This window comes from Nyctibius grandis, chromosome 1 (genome assembly GCF_013368605.1).
Source record: "Nyctibius grandis isolate bNycGra1 chromosome 1, bNycGra1.pri, whole genome shotgun sequence".
Lineage (NCBI taxonomy): Eukaryota > Metazoa > Chordata > Aves > Nyctibiiformes > Nyctibiidae > Nyctibius > Nyctibius grandis.
In genome coordinates, this window is record NC_090658.1 from 41,435,001 (window position 1) to 41,455,730 (window position 20,730).

General features: G+C 39.3%; 1 protein-coding gene across 1 annotated transcript in view; it reads left to right on the top strand.

Annotated features, from left to right (window-relative positions):
• The first annotated feature begins 447 nt into the window (after window positions 1–447).
• Window positions 448–20,730, top strand: part of PLD5 (phospholipase D family member 5) — a 208,913-nt gene continuing 188,630 nt past the window's right edge. The window contains exon 1 of the mRNA XM_068410724.1: window positions 448–633. Within this exon, the coding sequence (XP_068266825.1) occupies window positions 448–633 (186 nt within the window). The remainder of the gene's footprint in view (window positions 634–20,730) is intronic.

Below are 20,730 nucleotides of genomic sequence, written 5' to 3' on the forward strand. Positions count from 1 at the left end.
TCCACTGCGCCAACCTGCAGGCGGGCTGGAGGCAGCAGCCCCGCCCGGCCGCCCCTGCGCGGGGCCGCGCCTTCCCTCGCCTCCGTCCCGGGCAGAGCCGCAGGCAGCTGCTTCCCGCTGCGCCGGTCCTGGACTGCAGCTTGCTGGCAGAGAGGGCAACAAGCAGCGGCATCTTGGAGCGCTTTCTTTCCCGAGTGCCCTTTCATCTCTCTCAGCCCGCTCCTCTATCGCACCTGCAGCCTTGCCTTCTCCCTCCACTCCTTCTACCTTGTCGTTTCTCCTTTTTCCCCTTTTCTCTTCCCATTTTCTGTATTTTGGGGTGTTTTTGCTTTCCTTCTCTTTCTTCTTCCCCCATCCTGTTCTTTTTTGGACCGTCTTTGTCTAGTGCCTCTTAATTTCTTGATTTCTTCTGATTTTTTTCCTTGGACTTTGCCTTGTCATGTCAAGATGGAAGTCAGGCATGACTGGCTCTCCTCATCCCCCCATGAGGGCTTCGAGCAGATGAGGCTGAAGAGCAGACCCAGAGAGCCTTCCCCAAGCCTCAGCAGAGTAGGTGCGAACTTCTACAGCACTGTCAAGCAGCAGGACTACAGTGCCAGTGTCTGGCTGAGGAGGAAAGACAAACTGGAGCACGTAAGCCAGCTTCTATTTCCCCCCCTCCCCACCCCTTTTTTTTTTTTTTTCTTTCTAGACCTCTGTCTAGGTGCTCTGTTAGGCTACCTCTCTACCAGCTTGGACTCCAGAAGAAAAGTGTTGCTCTAGTAATTGGGCATAGCATTTCCCAAATGGTAGAGAAAGGAGCTACTTAGAGGTCCCAGACTGGTCAAAACTGAGGTAACTGGGATGTCAGTACTGTTTCCAAACACATACAAGTCTCTTCCTAACTGGAAATATTTTTTAATGTTCTCAGCTTATTCATTCTTCTATTCCTGCAAATTCAGCACTGATGTGGGAGGAGAAAGATTGGGATGGTGCAGATGGAGGTTAGAGCATTTATCTCACGGTGATTATAATGTAGTTCTAGAACTGCTAAAAGAAAAGAGCTTTTTTTAGTTCTACCTGTGATTTCCCCCCTGTCCTTCTTTTTCTTTTTCTTCATGCATGGGACTTTGAAAATATTCAATAGGTAGAGGAGATTTCCTTCAAGACATCTATTCCTGCAGCAGTAGTACATGACTTAACTAAGTGTTTGGGACCACAATAGAACCGATACTGTGCATAGCTCTAGTGAATATTTTATGAGAATTTAAGGTGCTTCTAAGTATTCCTGTCTCAGATGATGTTTGAAAGCATTTTTCATGTTACTTCTAACAGCAAGGAAATGGGTTGAGATGACCTGCATACTGTGTAAGAGTTTTCTGAATAGCTTATTAGGTGAAACCCATTGTTACAGAGTACCGTACAATCACAACAGGGAAGTAGCTGCATTTACAGGGATGCAAAAGAATGTGGATGGGTTTGCACAATGCAAGTCTGCCATTCTTTGCACTAGTTGAGTAATTTGTGATCACAGTCACACTGACTTCAAGATGCACAGAAAAAATTTATTGTGGTACAGCCACCTGAAGTCTCTTTGGATAGAAATAGTCTCATTACAAAGATAAATTGCCTTTATTACATTAGAATCCTAGATGGCATAGTAAAATCCTTTAGAGATGAAACCTGAGAAAAGCTCTTTTATCAACTAGTTCATGGAGTATTACCCTCCTTTCCTGCGGAGTATTTTATCCTTGTTGGTGAAATCTTAAACTTGAGTTGTTTACACTTCTGGGGAAATGACAAGAACTGATGAACTGTTGGAAATATCACATTTCAAATGTTGAGAAAGGTATTGAATCCTATCTGCCTGCTTACACATGTTTCTGTGATTCTTCACACTAACAAGGCTTCACAGTAGTAAGCTTGTAAGCAGAGTATTCTCCCATTGTGAATCAAGAAGAAAGGTCAGTGCTTATCTCAGTGCAGCTGACGCCTAAAACATAGAAAGCACAGAAATCTGAGCTCTGGCTTTTCTAACAGGTTTTTGCTACATGTGCCTACATGTTGATATATGTCATCAAATGAATGATTATTAATTGAGGGGTGAATAATCTGTCAACGGTTTGATAGGTAACTACTGCTGTGGTAGCTGAATATTAGCATGTTCAGATACCTGTGTTTTAAATCATACCACAATATTAGCAAGGACAAGGAAAATAGTCATTAACTTGTTTGAAGATTACAAGTGCAAAACCTTTATTTTGTGTGTAGTTTGGTTGGGTTTTTTTTCTTTTGGATGAAGTCAGTATTTTGTCATGATAGTAATCTTCAATAACCATGCAGCATTGGTGTGAAAAGCTTCTTGTCTAATCAGTTTGATATGAATGTATGTTCTTCTGGGGGTTTCCCTCTCGTTTGATCCAGTTATTTTTATTCCCAGAGCTTATCTGAAGAATGTAAAGAGAAAAATTGGAACATTGGTATTTCTTGCTTGCCATGAAGTATTTATTTCATTGACATTTATTGTGAATACCCTGCAGTACATTAGATGTGGCAACAGTATATATGTGAAAATACTGTGGTTTTATGATTTAAGGTAACTGCATTACTCATGAGTATTGTAACAGGCTATTGCATAGCTCCCCTTAATGAATATAAATAAAATATGTATTAATTTCTAGATTGCATTTTACTTACTCAGTTTTGGAGCAAGGTTGTTGTTTTCTATATTCAGCTATATCTTTCAGGGTTTTGAGTGTTTTCATGCCAAATAAGTTATTTCCTACACTCCACTCTTCCACTCCAAAAGATAAACCAGTTAATCTGGGATGCATAGATTTGAATGGTATAGTCATTGACATATGATAGCTTATGGCCAATATTGGATAATGAAGATATACAAACTTCATGAGGTGGATGGAGGACACGAATAATATTTCATTGCAGCTCCCTCTTAGATAATCATGTTACTTGATACCTACAAAAAAAAATCAAAATACAAGGAGTGAGCATTCATGCAGGCACTGATTTTGAAAGTATGTTGTCATAAATTTGATGCTATATAATGACAGATGTAGGCAGAGCAAGGGTATATAGTGAGTGTAAGTCAAGATATGCATGAACAGGTTTTTGAAGTTTCACATGTACTCTTTAGGCCTTGTAGAGGGGTTTTTGCTTCATTGAAACTATTTCTTAAATTGATTTCATTGTGGTTGTAATAGGGATAAAATCAGGCCAGTATATTTTGTATGCTAGTTCCAGTAAATCCTTGTAGACTGCAGTAGATATATTGACTTTCGTTAAAGTGAGCAGCATGACTTATTCATGTGCGACACTTCTTATTAATCCATATATAGTTTGAGGGACTAAAAAACATCTTCTGAAGCCAATTTTTATCAAATCGTTTATATAAAAAAATCTGAAATATACTAACAGTTTGTTTCTAGATTTCAAAAGTGTAACAAAGTTTTGGATTTTGATGTTGTGTTTTTTAGTTTGTTTTTTTTTTTTTTTTTAAACCAGATCTCAACCTGAATAGTGTGGTAAAGAGGTTCAAAATTCAACTGTTGCCATATCTCTTCTAAAAGCACAGAACAAGTTGAGATGCACAAATATGATACAGTTTCTTTAAAATTGTCCAGTACTTAATTATTGACTGACCATGGAGGAAGTAAAAATCTGGAATGTATTGCTGGTGTCTTGCTAATTGATTGGTCTTCAAATGGATCTTAATATAGTGTGTCTCTTCATTGGCTAATTGGCTATGTGGGTTATCTTTTTCCAAGTGGCAGTAACACAATTTGTACCATACAAGATCTGAACACAACTCACCTCTGTTTTCATTTGTGAACTTGGAGCCTGTATTTAAGATTAAATGGGTCTGCTTTAACATGTTTAAAGATAGGCCAATGAGGGGTTTTTGCTGAAGTGAGGCCTCAGCATGCGTGTGTGCTGTAGCTATTGGGTCAGAGAGCCGTACTTTTAATGGAGGGTATTACTAGAGGTGTGAGGAACTCTGACATTGCAGATGTGACCACAGTGATGTTGCAAACCTTTGGCTGAAATTCTGCAGAGTTGAAATTGCTTGGATTCTAAGTATCTGCTTCAGCTGGTTCCTCATGCTTTTTTGTGAAGTTGTTTGCCTGGTGCTGGAAGTGTTGGAGTGGAAACTGTTACGTGAAAAATTTTTCAAGTCTCCTTTGCATAGTGGTTTTTTTGTTTGTTTGTCTTTGTCCGATGTTGCCTTTTTTAATGAAATGTGAATTGGTTAAGAGAAAAAGGAGGAGGAAGTAGGGATGGGGAGAAAGACTAGCTAATCTGATAGCCTTTAGCTGGTTGGAGTTACCTACGTCTGGTTTAATTTACAGCAGCTCTCCATCACGTCTGTGTATCCTTCAGTATTGAGGAGTACTGTATAACTGCTTTCCTAGTACCTCAGCAAAGAATTCTAGAGAACTTAATTTTAAATAATCAAAACTTAAAGCAAAAGCAGAACAGATTTCTTTTTAAGCTACAACAGATATGCTTCAAGTATATATTCTTTTTTATGACAAGTAGAGATTTTCCTTCTCAAAGATGTAGCGGTAGACTAATAACTTTTAAATTTATTTACTTAATTATGTTACAACATTTTTAAAATTGTGTTTTAAGAAACAGGTTCAAGACTACAACTTTTTGGGAGACCTGGTATCAGAACAGTTTTATTTCCCAGAGATCCTCAGTCTGTTACCTTTAGTATTATCATAGTTAGGAGAAGTTATTGATAATTCTTGCATCAACTCTTGTTTTTACTTAAGTTCTGATCAGTGGTAAAGGCAACATTGCGATTTTTGGATTCTAAGTACTCTTGCTGTTATGAGAGTTGACTTGACCAGTTGATGTTATGCAGCTGATCAGCATAATGCTATCCCTTTAACAGCATTGCTACCCAGAGATAAAAGAGGCTATGAGGTAGAGGGAGGGCAATGTCATGTGGCAACAGAGGCAGATAACTAACATGCAAATGTTAGGCCTAAGACAATTTACAATGCTGACTGACAAGCATGGCTGTGGTACTCCTCAGAGCCTCATGACCAAATCAGAAATAAAATATAACTTTCATGCACCTGTTGTAACACCTTTATAAAAGTTGAAATCCCAAATCCAATTCTGCCAGTTCATTTTTATTATTCAAAAACTAGTAGTTATCTTAGGCAGCCTTTCTCTCTCTCTCTCTCTCTTTTTTTTTTTTTTTAAAAAAAAAACAATACAGGAGATTCTTAACAAAAACATTGTTGGACAGTTTAAAATTGCATTTCTGCTCTTGCATGTAAATTAGCACAAGTGTTAAAAGTCAGAGGACAGATTTATAGGCTTCAGAATTTGACATCCTAAGGCTGGCAGAAGACACCATGTGCATAGTTATAACCTGTAACAGGTAAACAAAGAAGGTGAATGTAGCTTGATGTAAAGCAAGTAACTGGAGTAGAACTCAGGCAAGCCAAATCAGCTGCTGGACAGAGCCAACAACTTAAGGGAGAATAATAAAAGGATCTAAATCAAATTTAAAGAATTGTTACACACGTTCCCCAAGCAGCCCCGGTCTTGCAGTAAATGCGAACACATTGCTTTTTTGAGTTAAATGAATTGACAGAATCTTTTGCATTAAGCAGGTATAATCTGGCATAATGTCGGACACTAAAAAGAGTGGAGCGCACCGTGTATGAAGGTACCTAAGTGGGGATAATTCAGAGGGTTCTGAAGAGTTGGTTTCCAGCATTTGGGGCTTTTTGATGTCATGGTTGCAGATTATAATTCCAAATGTCTATCTGGTCCTGGAGATAGATATCTATATTTAGATTTCACCATTAAAATCAAGGAAACACACTCCATTAAGTAGAGGGACTTTGACTTTTTCTCAACAGAAGACTGACATTTGTGATTGCCTGCCTGCAACAGTGGTACTAGCACACATTGAGGTTCTTGCTGAAGTAGTAGCATGCAGTTCACTTCACTGCTGACGGACTATGTGTGGAGGGATTCTTCTGTTGAAATGCTGCTCTCCTTGAAGGTGTCTTTCTCTAGTAATGTTTTGTAGACAAACATAATTAGAGAAAATAGATGTTCAGAGAAGTGGAAAAGGGGGACTAAAATCATTGAACAGTGTTGGGAAAATACTGAATAGCATTTTAGGGCAGAAAATGTAAAACGCTGTCTTTCGAAAATAGTATGGGGAATTTGAAATCTGGACATTTGGAGGGGAAAGAATAACTTATTTCAGTAGTTACCATGCATAAAATTAATTTTATATTGCAAACCAGTGAAAATATGACACCTAATAGTTCATTTTTTTCTCTTTCTAGTTGTGGTGGGTTAACCTTTCTTGTCTGCCAGCTGCCCACCAAGCTACTCTCTCAATTCCCCTCCTCTACAGGGCAGGGGGAGAAAATGAGAACAAACATCTTGCAGCTTGAGATAAAGACAGGGAGATTGCTCACCGGTTACTGTCACGGACAAAACAGACTCAACTTTGGGAAAATTAATTTAATTTATGGTCAACTAAAAATAGAGTAGATAGTGATAAACAAGGACAAGACTAAGACGCTTTCCCCCCTCCATGCTTCTTTCCAGGCTCAACTTCAGTCCTTTGTTCCTGACTCTTCTACCTTCTTCCCCCCAATCCCCTGAGTGGCACAGAGTATTGAGGAATAGGGGTTGCAGTCAGTTCATAACACTTTGTCCCTGCTGCTTCTTCCTCCTCACATTGTTCTCCTGCTTTGCTGTGGGGTCCCTCCCACAGAATACAGTCCTTATCAAGATGTTCCAGTATGGGTCTTCCCCACAGGTTGCAGCTCTTCAAGAACTGCTATGGCATGGGTCCTTTCCATGGGGTACAGTCCTTCAGGAATGGGCTGCTCCACTGTAAGTCCCCCATGGGCTGCTATTCCTGCCAAAAAACCTGGTCCTGCATGGGATCTCCACAGGCTGCAGCTTCCTTCAAGGCACATCCATATGCTACGGCGTGGGGTCCTCCATGGGCTGCAGTGTGGATATCTGCTCTGGTGTGGTCCTCCGTGGGCTGCAGGGGGACAACCTACTTCATTATGGTCTTCATGGGCAGCAGGGGAATCTCTTCTTTGGCACCTGGAACACCTCCTTCCCCTTTTCCTTCAGTGGCCTTGGAGCCTGCAGAACTGTTTATTTCTCACTTTTCTCATTCCTCTCACACAGCTACTGTGCAGTAGTTTTTACACTTTCTTAAATATGTTATTGACAGAGGCACCACCAGTGTTGTTGATGGGCCCAGCTTTGCCAAGTGGTAAGTCTATTTGGAGCCAGCTGGAACTAGCTGTGTCTGACAAGGAGGCAGCCCCTGATCTCACAGGCCACCTCTGCAGCCCCACCTCTAACAAAACCTAACTGTGTAAACCTAATACATAGTCTTAGAAGCTACTCTTCTTTCTCTGACATATGAGAAATCTTTCAACGTTGCATTACTCTAATGCATTAGTTCTGATGAGTTCAACATCCGTCACTTTAAAGTCCAAATCTCCAAAACTAAAATTAAAACATTTGAGAGGCATAGTCACTGTAACAGACTTAATTTATAGTGTCTGGCTTCATGTTGTTGCACAAGAAAACAAAACAATTTGAAGTTTCAAAGTTGCATTTAAAGTTGATTTATATGTGCATGTATAAATTTAATTCAACCCGTTCAAGGCTTTTTAGAAATGAAATTTTCTAGTTTCTGAACAAAAGACCTAAAAGTTAGGCTATGTTTGTTCCAGATGCTAACTTCAGTGAAGATGCAGGAAAAGTGGTTTTCACTGCTATGCCTTTCCTAATGCTACCAGAATTAAGGAAAATCCAAATTACTTTTTTGCTACTGTCATCCCTTCTTTTTATCAGTGTTGACCATCGTTGTTTAAAAATTTTGAAATAGCAGCTTCAGAAACTTGCAACTTAATCTCTGTGTCTGTTACACAAATGAATACTCTGCAGTCTTCAATGGTTTGGTCTTGTAGCAAACCATTGACAGTAACACTTTTAAAGATAGCAGGAGTACTTAAGACACTAGGAAAATTATCCCTAGTGAATATCGCCTCACAAACACAATCATTTCACTGTCTGTAGAGGATGCCCAAAGAAGCTAGTCTCTGTGGCTGACTGTATGTCTAGCTTAGGCCTTCTTCCATTCCAGAACAAGGAATGCTAAAATACTGCAGTGAAAATCTCTTTACCAGTCTATCCAAACATGGAAACAAAAGACAACTCATGCCAGTGATTAATAAACCCTGCTATCTAGATTAGGCAATAGATACATGCTCGGATCCATATCCACTAATCGGCCAAACTGGGGACCTGTGCCGCTGCTTGTTTGTGATCCACGTTTCCGGAATGGGGGAACAATGAGGTGAAGGCGTACCTAGGTGTTATCTGGTGGGGATGCAGTTGAGCCATTTATTGAGAATTGATGCACTCCCAGATTCACCAGTCTTTAGTGTTATAAAGGAAGCAAGTTAGCCTGCTGTTCACGAAAAGTGACTTAAATACTGGGCTTGTGTTTGTCTGACTGTCTACTGTGCCTTAGTGGGCAAAAGCACCATTCAGCTAAAAATTAAGAAAAATGTGCGGGGAGTTAGGAGAACCTCGGAAGTTCAGGAGGAAGAAGAGAGGGAACGAATGACACATTGGTGCCAGTGAAGTGAATTAATTTAATCAGAAATTAATTTTTACTAGATCACGAACTTATTCCTAGTTTTTTTGGATGCTTATCCATCAAAACTTAGTCTGATATTTCTTTAAGGTTTGCTCTTCAGAATTCTTTCACTTTTATAAAGGCTTTTCAAATATAATGTAGGATTTGAATATTTTTATAGGGATTTGATTTCTCTTGTTTTGACCAATGCATTGTGTAATTTGACTGTGTAGATAATATCTAGCCCTGGACAGAGAAATATCAGAGTGGTATTTTTAGCAATACTTCATTGGCTGGCTCTCTGAAGACAGAGACAAATTTACCCATTTTTTCCACTTTTGCACAACCTGTAAAGCCTCTTTTATGTATGCAATATTTGTTGGTGAATAAAGTTGTGCATTTTATTATTTTTTCTTATTAAAACCAAGAATTTAAAAAAACCTTAGTTCTATTTCTGTCTGCATGATGTCAACGTAATCAGCAGCTGTTTTATAATTTATATAGTTGTTGTAGCTAGTAAATACTAGTCATTCTATTCTAATTCTTGTTGTTATTTATATTTCACTATTTACAGTTGTAATGAAATGTTTAATGGAATAAAAAGGATAATGTATTTGAGAATTGCTACTAATAAAACAAATAGTGATTCAGATAATTCCTGCCATTCTGATACCTTGGGGAAATCCAGCCTATTTCATGTATTTTAAACTGTTTGGAGCAGAACCAAATGGGAAGCTGTGCTGAGATGGCGATTGTGACTAGTTTAAGTTTCATGATCCTGTAGTTACTGCAAGAAAGGCATATTTACTTGGGGTTGTACTCCAACTTGATTCTGTAAAAGCTAGTAGTATATGCTGTAAAAAGCCTATCATGATGAGCAGACATGTATTTGTTTTGAAATATGTGAATGAGTAAAAGTTAGTAACGTCTTCAGCACTTCCAGCCACAGCAAACATGGCATGTCTCACTAGTGCTTTTCGTGTTACAGAAATGGGGCTGCTGCCCATTAAGTTCCATGACTGATCCTTTCTAGGGAGGAGTGTTTTGATAAGGGAATATGCATTATTTGTGCTGAACAAACTTCAGGCATTACCTCGACTGAGGCTACCTACTTACTTATGGGAATGGTGTTAAAGGTGGCAGTGATTTGAACCCTACTTCCTCAATGCAGTTTGGGCACTTTTGTTTGATCTTGTTCTGAAGCCATGGTAAAGTCTATGTTAACTCAGTACTATGGATTTAAGTTGTATATGGGCTCTTTGAGAGAAGACTCTGGATCAGCTCAGCTGTCATGGGTTTGGAACCAAAAAGCAAGTTGGGGGAAAAATCTTTCTCAGAGTCCTCACCTTTTCTTGAGCTTTAAGTCTCTCTACCATCAGGCTAGTTGTTGGATACATTATTTGGGAATGCTTTGCAGTTAGCACAGGGGAAAATCCTTGACAGGCTATGAAGAGGACAGAAGGCATCCTGATATAACAGATGGGATGTAAGAAACAGAAAGGTCTATGTGAGCATGCAAAAAATGATATAGATCCAGTTGCCCACCATTTAAGTCTGCCTTAATGTGTTTTAGAATGGAGAATACAGAAGGAAGTCAGTCAGATGCATTTGAGATGTCAATTATCTGCCAAGATTAATGAATGGATACCCAAAGAAAACTCAGAAAAACAAAGCTACCTGTGAAATTATTTCTTTGCTCCCAGTTAGAATATTCTCTGTTCCTCATTAGAAAATGTAAGTGAAAAAAATGCCCATCGTGCTGAAAAACAAATCAAACCTAAACTGGAATATGATCTCAGTTTAATGATAGCAGGCATCATCTGTTTTCATGCTTTGTGCTCATTTAAGTGGAAATGTGCACTTGCTGTAATGATAATAATTGAAAAAAAAAACCCCAACTTGTTGCCTCTTGTGCAAAAAGAATTAGGCGAGCAAATAGAAGAATGTGCATGGATGTGACTGGTGTCTACAATAAAGATGGAGACTCTTGTCAAGTTCTGCTATTTCCCCATAATCGTTTATTGGGGAGGACCCATGAGCATCTAGAAAGACTTGTGTTCCTGGAACACTAAGAAAAAACCCAAGTGAGTAGAGAATGTATAGAAATTCTGAAACAGCATCGTTCCTGTGACTTTCTGGCAGCTGCTCACAGAAGTTGGCCTGTTTAGCCTCTTTGTGGGCAGTGATAAAATAGTTAGCATAAATTAGTTGGGAAGATGAGTGGAATGGAATGTTAGGGCTAAAGCTCTGTCAGTTTGCTGTAGGACCTGAACAGCTCTAAGAGCCTATGCAGTATGATGGGTGAGGATTTTCTGTCTTTATAAACAGAAGTTGATGTGCATTTGTAAGCCTGTGCTCCCATTCACTGTGGAATTCACTTCTGGAATAAAGTGGTTCAAAGGTTTCAAGCCAATGGGTTGGCTGAGGTAGTGATCACACTTTTTCCTTTCTTCCCCTATATCAGTATGTTCAATAACTTCTTCCTGCTTATTAAAGAATTGTCTTATGGCCTGCAGCAGTGTGTTTAGTGCTGTAAACTCTAATATTGAAGGTATGCATCTACTGACCTTTGTGGTCTTTGATGCCTTCTGGAAAAGTAGTTTCCCTAAGTTTTCCACAGGATTCATAATGCTAAGTTCTGGTAGGATAGTGAGTCTATCCTGTGCATCATTTAGACACGGCTTCAGTCACAGTTTGAAGTGTTTGCTAAACTGTGCTGTTTCTCCATATATGTTTTCATGGAAAACCAATATGTTTCGTGAAGAGTCGGCTTTTGCTATTTGCTATACAAAAAGTCATTTGGAGTCGTGCATACAGTCCTGTGCATATGTGCTGCTTAAAACAATACGGGGTGAAGTATATTCAGTGCTGCCTCTATTGGATATGTGATTTTTAGATCCCTCAGAAGATGCATCTTTTGAGTAAGTCCTGTTACATAAATAAAGATTACACAGCCACCCTGGTTGGTGCAGCTGATGGGATGGTTCTAAGGAAACACAACTTGAAAATGAATGGCTTAAAACAAGCAAACAAAAAGAACACCGATGAATGAAAGCCCAACAATTTTGAAACTGTTTGCAGTTTGAAACTATTTTTGAAGTGATTTTTTTATAGAATGTGACTTATACCAAATTTGTGATGCTGAAGATTGATTGGTGCTTATTTGGGATGCCGTGAGCATCAAAAGATCATCAATGCACCAAATGCTGTTTCACGCCCTTACAGTGAGCATGTTTTATTGTTTGAATAACAACAACAATTCCTTTGGGTCTAGCATGGAACAAAGTTACTTAAGTGTTTTGGAAAATGTCACCCTTTTGAACAAAGCAATTTCCTTTGTCAATGTGAGCTGCTGTCCCTGCAGACTTTTCTTTCAATTCCCTATTAAGCATGTGGCAGGCAGATAGCACCTAACCCTTTCTGTGTTATTTTATTCCACTTTATGCAGCATTGTTCTCTCTGAGCTTTGTTGTCATGGCTTAGTCGCATCAAACTCCTGCTGCGGAAAGCTGGAATGTGCCAGTCTGTATTCTCTGGCTGTGTGGTATATGGTCTTAATGCACATCAGCCTGAATCAATTTGTTTCTGCAACCATATGCCAGCTGAAACCTTAGACTGCTGGAAACTTCAATTTTTAAAAAATATTTTTTCTTCAGTTTGTGCACTTTGTTCCCCTAGTCTGTCTGTGCTGGGGCTGTTCCAAACATTCTGTTTGGCTTTAAATAACTGTATCTTCATATCCAATTTTTAAAAGCTACTGTATAGCACAACTGTTTCCTTTTTTACTTCTCCAAGGCTGGATTTACCTACCCAAACCCAGGCCTTTGGTTTTGCCTTTTTTTTTATAATTTCATCTCATCACTTCTTTCATGATCCTTAATTTGTAAATTATTTTTCTTTATTCCCTTGTCCCCACCCTACTGCCTTGTCCCCCTGAACTTCTCTTACAAATCCACAGCCCTGTGTTGATATTGCATGCCACTTTCTGTGATGCACCTTGTGTGGAACTCCCAGGGAAAATACAATAAGTGAAATGCATGTAGGATTTGCAAAAATACAGTTCTCTTATAAGGTTTATACATAATTTTTGTATGGGCAGGGTAACACTTTCTGAAGTTCCTAAGTGATTTAAACTCTTAAGTCCTGAGTATGCACTTTTGAAAACCCTGAAGTTACAATGAAAATGGAAGGTTCCAAATTGTGTGACAGTTTGAGTTGGGCAAGTGCAGTCTATAGATCTAGTAATATAAAAGGCAATGATTCCACTAAGAACAACAAAAGTTTTAGCCACTGGTGTGACTTTGTTGTATCAGCCAACAGTGTGTTCTTTCAGAATCTTCTTGTAATTAAATGAGAGCTCAGACGTTTTCAGTGCAGAGAAATACAAGCAACTGTACCATTGTGACTTGAAAGGGATGTGAAAACTGTTTCTCAGTACTATGGAATCTGTTTTCCAAGAAATTGCACATTTATTTTTTCAGAAATAGAGAACTGAGAGAGTGCATCTTTTGAAGTTAGTTTGTGCAGGTAGTAAATAGGATTTTCTCTGTTCTAGGGAGAAATTTGCAGCAGATGTAGAAATGCTGGTTTATTATAGGAGCAGCACTGTACAGTAATACTTTCTGATTTACAGGCCACGGTACATAAGACACACGTGAGGTATTTGAAGTTTGCATGTATTTTAGCTCTCGGGTTACCACTGTATGTTGTGTTTGTGTTGTTTTGTTTTTTTAATACATTCCTTAAATAAGGGAGGGTGGTATTTTTGAAAGACTGTAAGATCCCTTCCTGTTTGGACTCATCTGGTGTATTTGAGCTGTTGCTTTCTATGATTTCTTTTTTTGATAAAAGCTCTCCCTAACAGCTATTTGTGATTTAATTTTTTTTTTTAATGCTTGTTTCTCCAGTATTTAGAAGATTAACTTTTTTTTTTTTTTTTAATAAGAACCTTTGCAAATACTTGTTGCTTTGTTTATTCACTTTATGATTCTGTTTGGCATCAGATGTTCTCAGTTTATTTCTGGACATCATTAATTTTTGATAGCATATCTGGCTAATTTCTTCAGGCTCTGGGCATGGAAGTTCTGACTCAAGTAGAATGGCTTGATGAGGAACCAGCTACTGATGGGCATTTGATTATTACCACCATGACGGAAATACCTTCCCAAAATACCATCCTAGATAATAATTGCACATCTAATTAGAGACATCATGATGATGTAATCTGAAAACAACATAACTGCTAGTAGTGGCCTCTGTTCTCTGAGTTATATTGGATTTATAATAGCTTGTTTTAGCTCTACTTGATTAATTACATGTCCATATAGATGTATGCTTTTAACTACTGAGATCGATACTGCAACTGATAGGTTTGTTTAGTTGTATTTGTTGCATGTTTACCATGCATTGTGGTGTTTTTTTCCCTTTTTGGTTAAAAAAAAAAAAAAAAAGGGCTTGGCAGAAGAAAGGAAGGTTGTGTTATTATATTGTCCTGGCTGCTGTGCTTTGCAGGAAGGGGAATATGAGTGATTTTTGAGAGCAACTGAGCCATGAGGCCTGAAGAAGCTTTTAGGGTGGAGGTGGGACAAATAGAGAAGGAGAGGAACTGGGAAGCTTGAAGGAAACTGTAGGCTGGAAGATTCCTGAAGGGAGCAGAGAATTTCCTTTGTAGTATAGAATCATAGAATCATAAAATCGTTTTGGTTGGAAAAGACCTTTAAGATCATCAAGTCCAGCCATTAACCTAGCACTGCCAAGTCCACCATTAAACCATGTCCCTAAGCACCACATCTACATGCCTTTTAAATACCTCCAGGGGTAGTGACTCCACCACTTCCTTGGGCAGACTGTTTTTCCTAATATCCAATCTAAACCTCCCCTGGTGCAACTTGAGGCCGTTTCCTCTCATCCTATCACTTGTTACTTGGGAGAAGAGACCAGCACCCACCTCGCTACAACCTCCTTTCAGGTAGATGTAGAGAGCAATAAGGTCTCCTCTGAGCCTCCTTTTCTGTAGACTCAACAACCCCGGTTCCCTCAGCTGCTCCTCTCCAGACCCTTCACCAGCTTCATTGCCCTTCTTTGGACTCTCTCCAGCACCTCAATGTCTGTCTTGTAGTGAGGGGCCCAAAACTGAACACAGTATTTGAGGTGGGGCCTCACCAATGCCAAATACAGGGGGACAATCACTTCCCTTGTCCTGCTGGCCATGTTATTTCTGATACACTGCTGGCTCATATTCAGCCAGACATCGATCAACACCCCCACCCTCAGGTCCACCCCCTGGCCCCACCCCAGTGGCCAGGCAGATTTCCAGCCACTCTTCGCCAAGCCCGTAGTGTTGCATGGGGTTGTTGTGCCCCAAGTGCAGGACCTGACACTTAGCCTTGTTGAACCTCACACAGTTGGCCATAGCCCATCGATCCAGCCTGTCGAGATCCCTCTGTAGAGCTTTCCTACCCTTAAGCAGATCAACACTCCCACCCAACTTGGTGTCATCTGCAAACTTACTGAAGGTGCACTAGATCCCCTCATCCAGATCATTGATAAAGACATTAAAGAGAACTGATAGGATGATGATATAAAGATAGAAGCTCTTTTAGGGCTCTGGAAGTGAAAACATGAGGATTGTTCAACTTGGCCTTTTGAAAACTTTTGGATCAGATAGCCAAATCAGAGGAAAAGACCTGCTCTGCAAGACAATAGGGCCAAAATTTATTTTTCATCTTTTTCCATGTAGTGGGTTTGAGTTCTGGGTTCTGTATTAGCTTAGTATTTTTGTGCTAGTAATTAGAAATAGAGAGGTGGGGGTTCTGTTTGGGTTTTTTGTTGCTGTTTCATTTTGTCTGTTCTTTTAGTTTACTTACTTTGGTATACTCAGTGATTTCACCTGAAGGCTCTGGCTGAAATGAAGCTCAATCATGAATGTCCACATACAAACTGGACAGATGTTGTAGCAAGATGAGAACAGAAAAAGCAACTTTTGTGGTTGATTCCTTGGAATAGTGGGCTCTAAAAACATGCATGAATGTTGATGCAGAGATTTGATTTTTCTTTTTTGGTAGTGTAATAAACGAATGTATATTTGAACCATAGACTCCAATGTCTGCCTGGGACATGTGGAGTCATTGGCTCATTTAACTAGCTTCTGTTACGTAGCTTTAACAGAGGAATGTGGAAGCTACACAGACCACCAAAAAGGGAAATATGAAGTATTTAAACTGAATAGGAGTCACTCTTGCTTTCCAAAAACTGGAGGTATTCTAATTATGAGTTAATTTTATCAAAGTCCCAATGCAGCTGACAAGTTCTTTGGTAGTTTTTATTGGTTTAAATTTTTTATTTATTTGCAATTCAATTTCTATGACTGGACACAAATAATTCTGTGTTCTGCTTGCTTCTGTTTTTTTTTTTTTTTTTTTAATGTTTGCTATCTGCAGAGAAGGCACATAAGTAATTTCTGGATGGCTATGCTAACACTTTTGACATAAGCCTTTGCAAATGGACACTTGCACAAATATTTCTGAGGTGAGTTTTTTCAACCCCCAAAAAGCCCACTCCAAGTGTCTGTATGTATGGATGTCACCTGAAAACAGAGGTAGAATAAAAATGGGGCTTATTTTTTTTTCAAATGTTGATTTTCATATGTAATGGTCTCAAATTTAAACAATGATTTGTTTAAATATACTTATTCTGAGTGCAGGGTTTTTAGTTTCTTTCTGCAGTCTTTATGTCAGGTAAATTGCCATTATGTAAAGATTCAAGCCATTTTCATACCACTTTGCAATAAAAGTGGAATACTTTTTAATATGTTTAATACTTTTAGAATCCTCAGGAAGGATTCCTTAGGATTCTAAACCAAGACTACAGAAATGAAATTATGTTTTCTCTTAGTTATTGGCTATATGATAATATAATCTGTAAGGCTGTTACACTACTTGAAGCATGTACAGAGAACATATTTTCATATTTTTTTCCATGTGGATAACCCATTGCATGCTATGACTAGTCTCCATTTGTCATTTGAGTGACAACATTGTCTTCCAGAGAGTTGAATTTCTTTCCTTTCCATGCTGTTTCATGAACACTTCCGCTTGATATGGGAAATAAGAGTTGATGTGGATATTTCAGATAATCAGGAAGCTTTTTTTCCTTCTTTCCTCTCCTTTATGTTGTGGTACAGGAAGACATAAAGAGTATGGATAAGGTCATCAGGTCCAATGGGGACAAGTGTTTTATGACCTGGAGTTACCACCAAGTACAGTATTAATAACAGGTATAGCAATACCAACAGTTTCAATTCTTAAATGACTTTCACTAGGTTTTCCTTGTTATTAAATCTAATTTCCAGTTGCAGATAAAAAGCATTGGACTGCTGGGTGCTTGAAATAATACCGATTCTTTCCATTTCTCAGTCCTGGATTCATGACCATGTATACATCCTAATGGAAAACCCAATATGGACTGACTTCAAGGAGAGAAGAATGTGTTACTTAAAGCTCAAACTGTCTGCAAAAAGTTCTCTAACACTCTTAAGAATCTGCTTTTTTCCTATGTATTCAGCTTTGAGGGGGTGGAGGTGTTGATTTTACACTTGCCTTCTCCTTTTGTCTTATCTTTTGGGATCTCAAACATAGGGCTAGTTTGTTTTCCTTCCTTTTCTAGAGGCAATGACAGATACCTTGTCCTCATAGATCTCAAGAGAAGTTATACGACACTTGGAAAACCTGTTTCTGAGCTGCCTTTTCTTTTTCGTTAGTTGATTTGGTTTGATGTGGTTTTAAGGACGTTTGTTTTTAACTTTTTTTACCACCACACCATTTTTTGCTCTTAGTCAGAGGAAGAATAAAATCCCTATATTCTTTAGCTAAGAATTTATCTGAAAAGTTGTGATATTTTTTGTTGCTCGTGATTTCTAGAGAAGATAACATAGTCTTCTGCATGACTGTCTGTGTAACCCTTTATCAATACCAGCTAATTAATCCATTTGCTTTTGCTGTGGACTAATTTTGATTACTTATTCAAAAGGAAGCTCATTCTTTAGTAGTTATATTGGTCCCCTCCCCAGTGTGGGATTTTACACTTGCCTTTGACCTTCACAGGGCTCCTATCAGTCCATTTCTTGAGACTGTTGAAATCTGTCTGAATAGTAGCCTTTTGTTGCCCATGAATGTGTTGCAACTCACTCTGTCCAATTGTCCAGGTCATTAATGAGACATTAAACAGCACTGACTCTGGTAGTGATTCCTGGGATACTCATGTAGTATCTGGCCACCAGTTGGACTCTGTATGCTGACCACAGCCCTTTTAGCCCAACGGGTCATCCAGTTTCCAGCCCATTTTATATGGTTATCCAGTGTACATCTTGCCGATTTCTCTGTAAGGATTATATAGGAGACTGTCAGAAGCCTTGTTGATGTCAAGATATGCAATATGTTCTGATTTCCTCTGCTCCACAGAGTCCACGGTCATCTCACACGGAAGGCATTCAGGTTAGTTGAATACGATTTGCTGTTGGTAAATCCAAGTTATGTCCACCTCATCTTCCTCACTTTCTGCCTTCCCTCTTCACCATTTGGCTTCTCAGTGGCTGATTCCTGAGCTTGGTCTCATTTTGACTGTGGAAAATATTTGCCATTTCCAATGCTAAGAAAGAAGTGGTTGTAAATTCCTCTCTTGTACCCGCTCTTTAGCACACCTGGCTGTTACCTTCACAAGATGACTCCCAAGACAAGCTGTCTGCAGATAGACTGACTGTCACTCTAAGAGATTTGAGACAGTATTTGTGACTAATTCTTTTTGTATTAGAGAAAGGAGTTTCTAACAGTAGCAGTGCTACTTTGAGACTAAGATGTTGACTAAATTTCCTCATCTGCCAGAAGTTTCTTCTGTTGTAAAGTTAGCTTACCTTGCCTTGACGTTTGCCTGGCTCCAGAAAAATGGCTACTCTTTGAAACAGCAATGGAGCTGAGCTGAGCAGAGGGAATGTTGATGAATTTTCACTTCATTATGAGTTTATATTCAATTTCTAGTTTGAGTCTCCTAAAGTTGGCCTAACCTAAAGAAATGTTTTGGACATAGACAGGGAATAAGACCTCAGGACAGTGTTTGACTTAGTACTCCTTTTAAAGACAGAGTGAAAATAGGCTTTGTGTTTTCCATATGACCTTGGGCAAACTGTCATACTCTCACTGCAACTCATTTCTCTGCATGTAGAATGGGCTAATAGCATTACTCAGCTTTTTATAAGGGTTGTGAGGATATATCCAATGAAGATGATAAAATATACATATGGGCAAGTTGTGAACCATATGAATACTTTCGATAAATGATAATATAACATTTTTTATTTCAGCTCTCCAGAATAGATGGTACACTGGCAATTTTAGATGCAATTCTATGCATATCTCATCTGGTCCAGTGGCAGGTTGATACTGAGAAATGATGCCCAGCTTCCTGAATTGCAGGGTCTGCCATCTTCCCTGCGTTGCTGCTAATGATCATGTGGCCAGAGGTTAAGCTGATCAACTTGTGCATTTTTACAAAAAAATTACCTACCTTTCTTCCCAAATGAAATGGATAACGTTCTTTCAGATAGGTGAGCTGATCTAGCAACCGTGTTGCTGCAGGGTGAGCCAAATTTGGTGTAGAGGAAGGAGCAGGAATGTGAGAAGAGGAGAGGAGCTGATCAGAAATCTGCCTTTTGCTGGTTGATATACTTGTGTTGGTTTAAATGCAAAGCAAAATAGCATCTTTAGGGATGTGTTTGATTTCATCATGGCCTCTTACAGAGTATTCTTTGTAGGTCACTGTCTCTTTCAGAGTAGCAACCTAGATGGCTGTGGCCCAAGGTTGCAGGGCTATTGCAATGCACAATGATATTTGAGGACAGATTACTTCAATTACCTGTTTGTTCCATGTCAATATGAACATCAAACATTATCCAGGTAGCTTTCAGAAAGTAAAATTCTACTTACCCAAATCCAAAACACTACAGAGAAAATATTTCCCAAAATTACAAGACTAGGTTATTTCTGTAGACCTGCCTTCTTGCTTCTGAGGTAGGGCTCCAACTTGCTTGGAAGTTCTTGAATTTAGAGGATGTGTCCTCATTGCCTTGCAGAACAGAATCACAGAATGGTTAAGGTTGGAAGGGACCTCTGGAGATCATCTAGTCTAACCCCCTGCCAAAGCAGGTTCCCCTAGAGCAGGTTGCACAGGGTCATGTCCAGGTGGGTTTTGAATATCTCCAGAGAAGGAGACTCCACAATCTCCCTGGGCAGCCTGTTCCAGTGCTCTGTCACCCTCAAAGTAAAGAAGTTTTTTCTCATATTTAGATGGAACTTCCCATGTTTCAGTTTGTGCCCTTTGCCCCTTGTCCTGTCACTGGGCACCACTGAGAAGAGTCTGGTCTCTTCCTCTTGACACCTGCCCCTAATGTATTTGTAAATATTGGTAAGATCCCCCCTAAGTCTTCTCTTCTCCAGGCTAAACAGACCCAGCTCCCTCAGCCTTTGCTTGTAAGAGAGATGCTTCAGTTGTCTCATCATCTTTGTAGCCCTCCACTGGACTCTCTCCAGTAGTTCCTTGTCTTTCTTGTACTGGGGTGCCCAGAACTGGACACAGTACTCCGGGTGTGGCCTCACTAGGGCAGTGTAGAGGGGGAGGATAACTTCCCTTGACCTGCTGGCCACACTCTTCCTAATGCACCCCAGGACAACCATTGGTGTTCTTGGCCACAAGGGCATATTGTTGGCTCATGGTGAACTTGTGGTCCACCAAGACTCCCAGGTCTTTCTCTGCAGAGCCAGAACATGGGGCCAAAAGGAAACTGAAGCATATCATCACCTTTTTGACAGGTGGAAGCTTAAATGCTATCATATTACATGTTAGCATTTTGCTAGGGCTCCTTCTTAGACTTGTTTGTCTGAACGAGGGCTTTTGTTTGGCTGCAAGGTGAATTTGAGCTCAAGGACAGGCTGGGTCCTGCTTTTGAAAGGCAGTATTAATATGAACAATTAGTAATAAAATCTGCTTCAGAGAACTTTAATATGACTTTATGCAACTTCAGATGT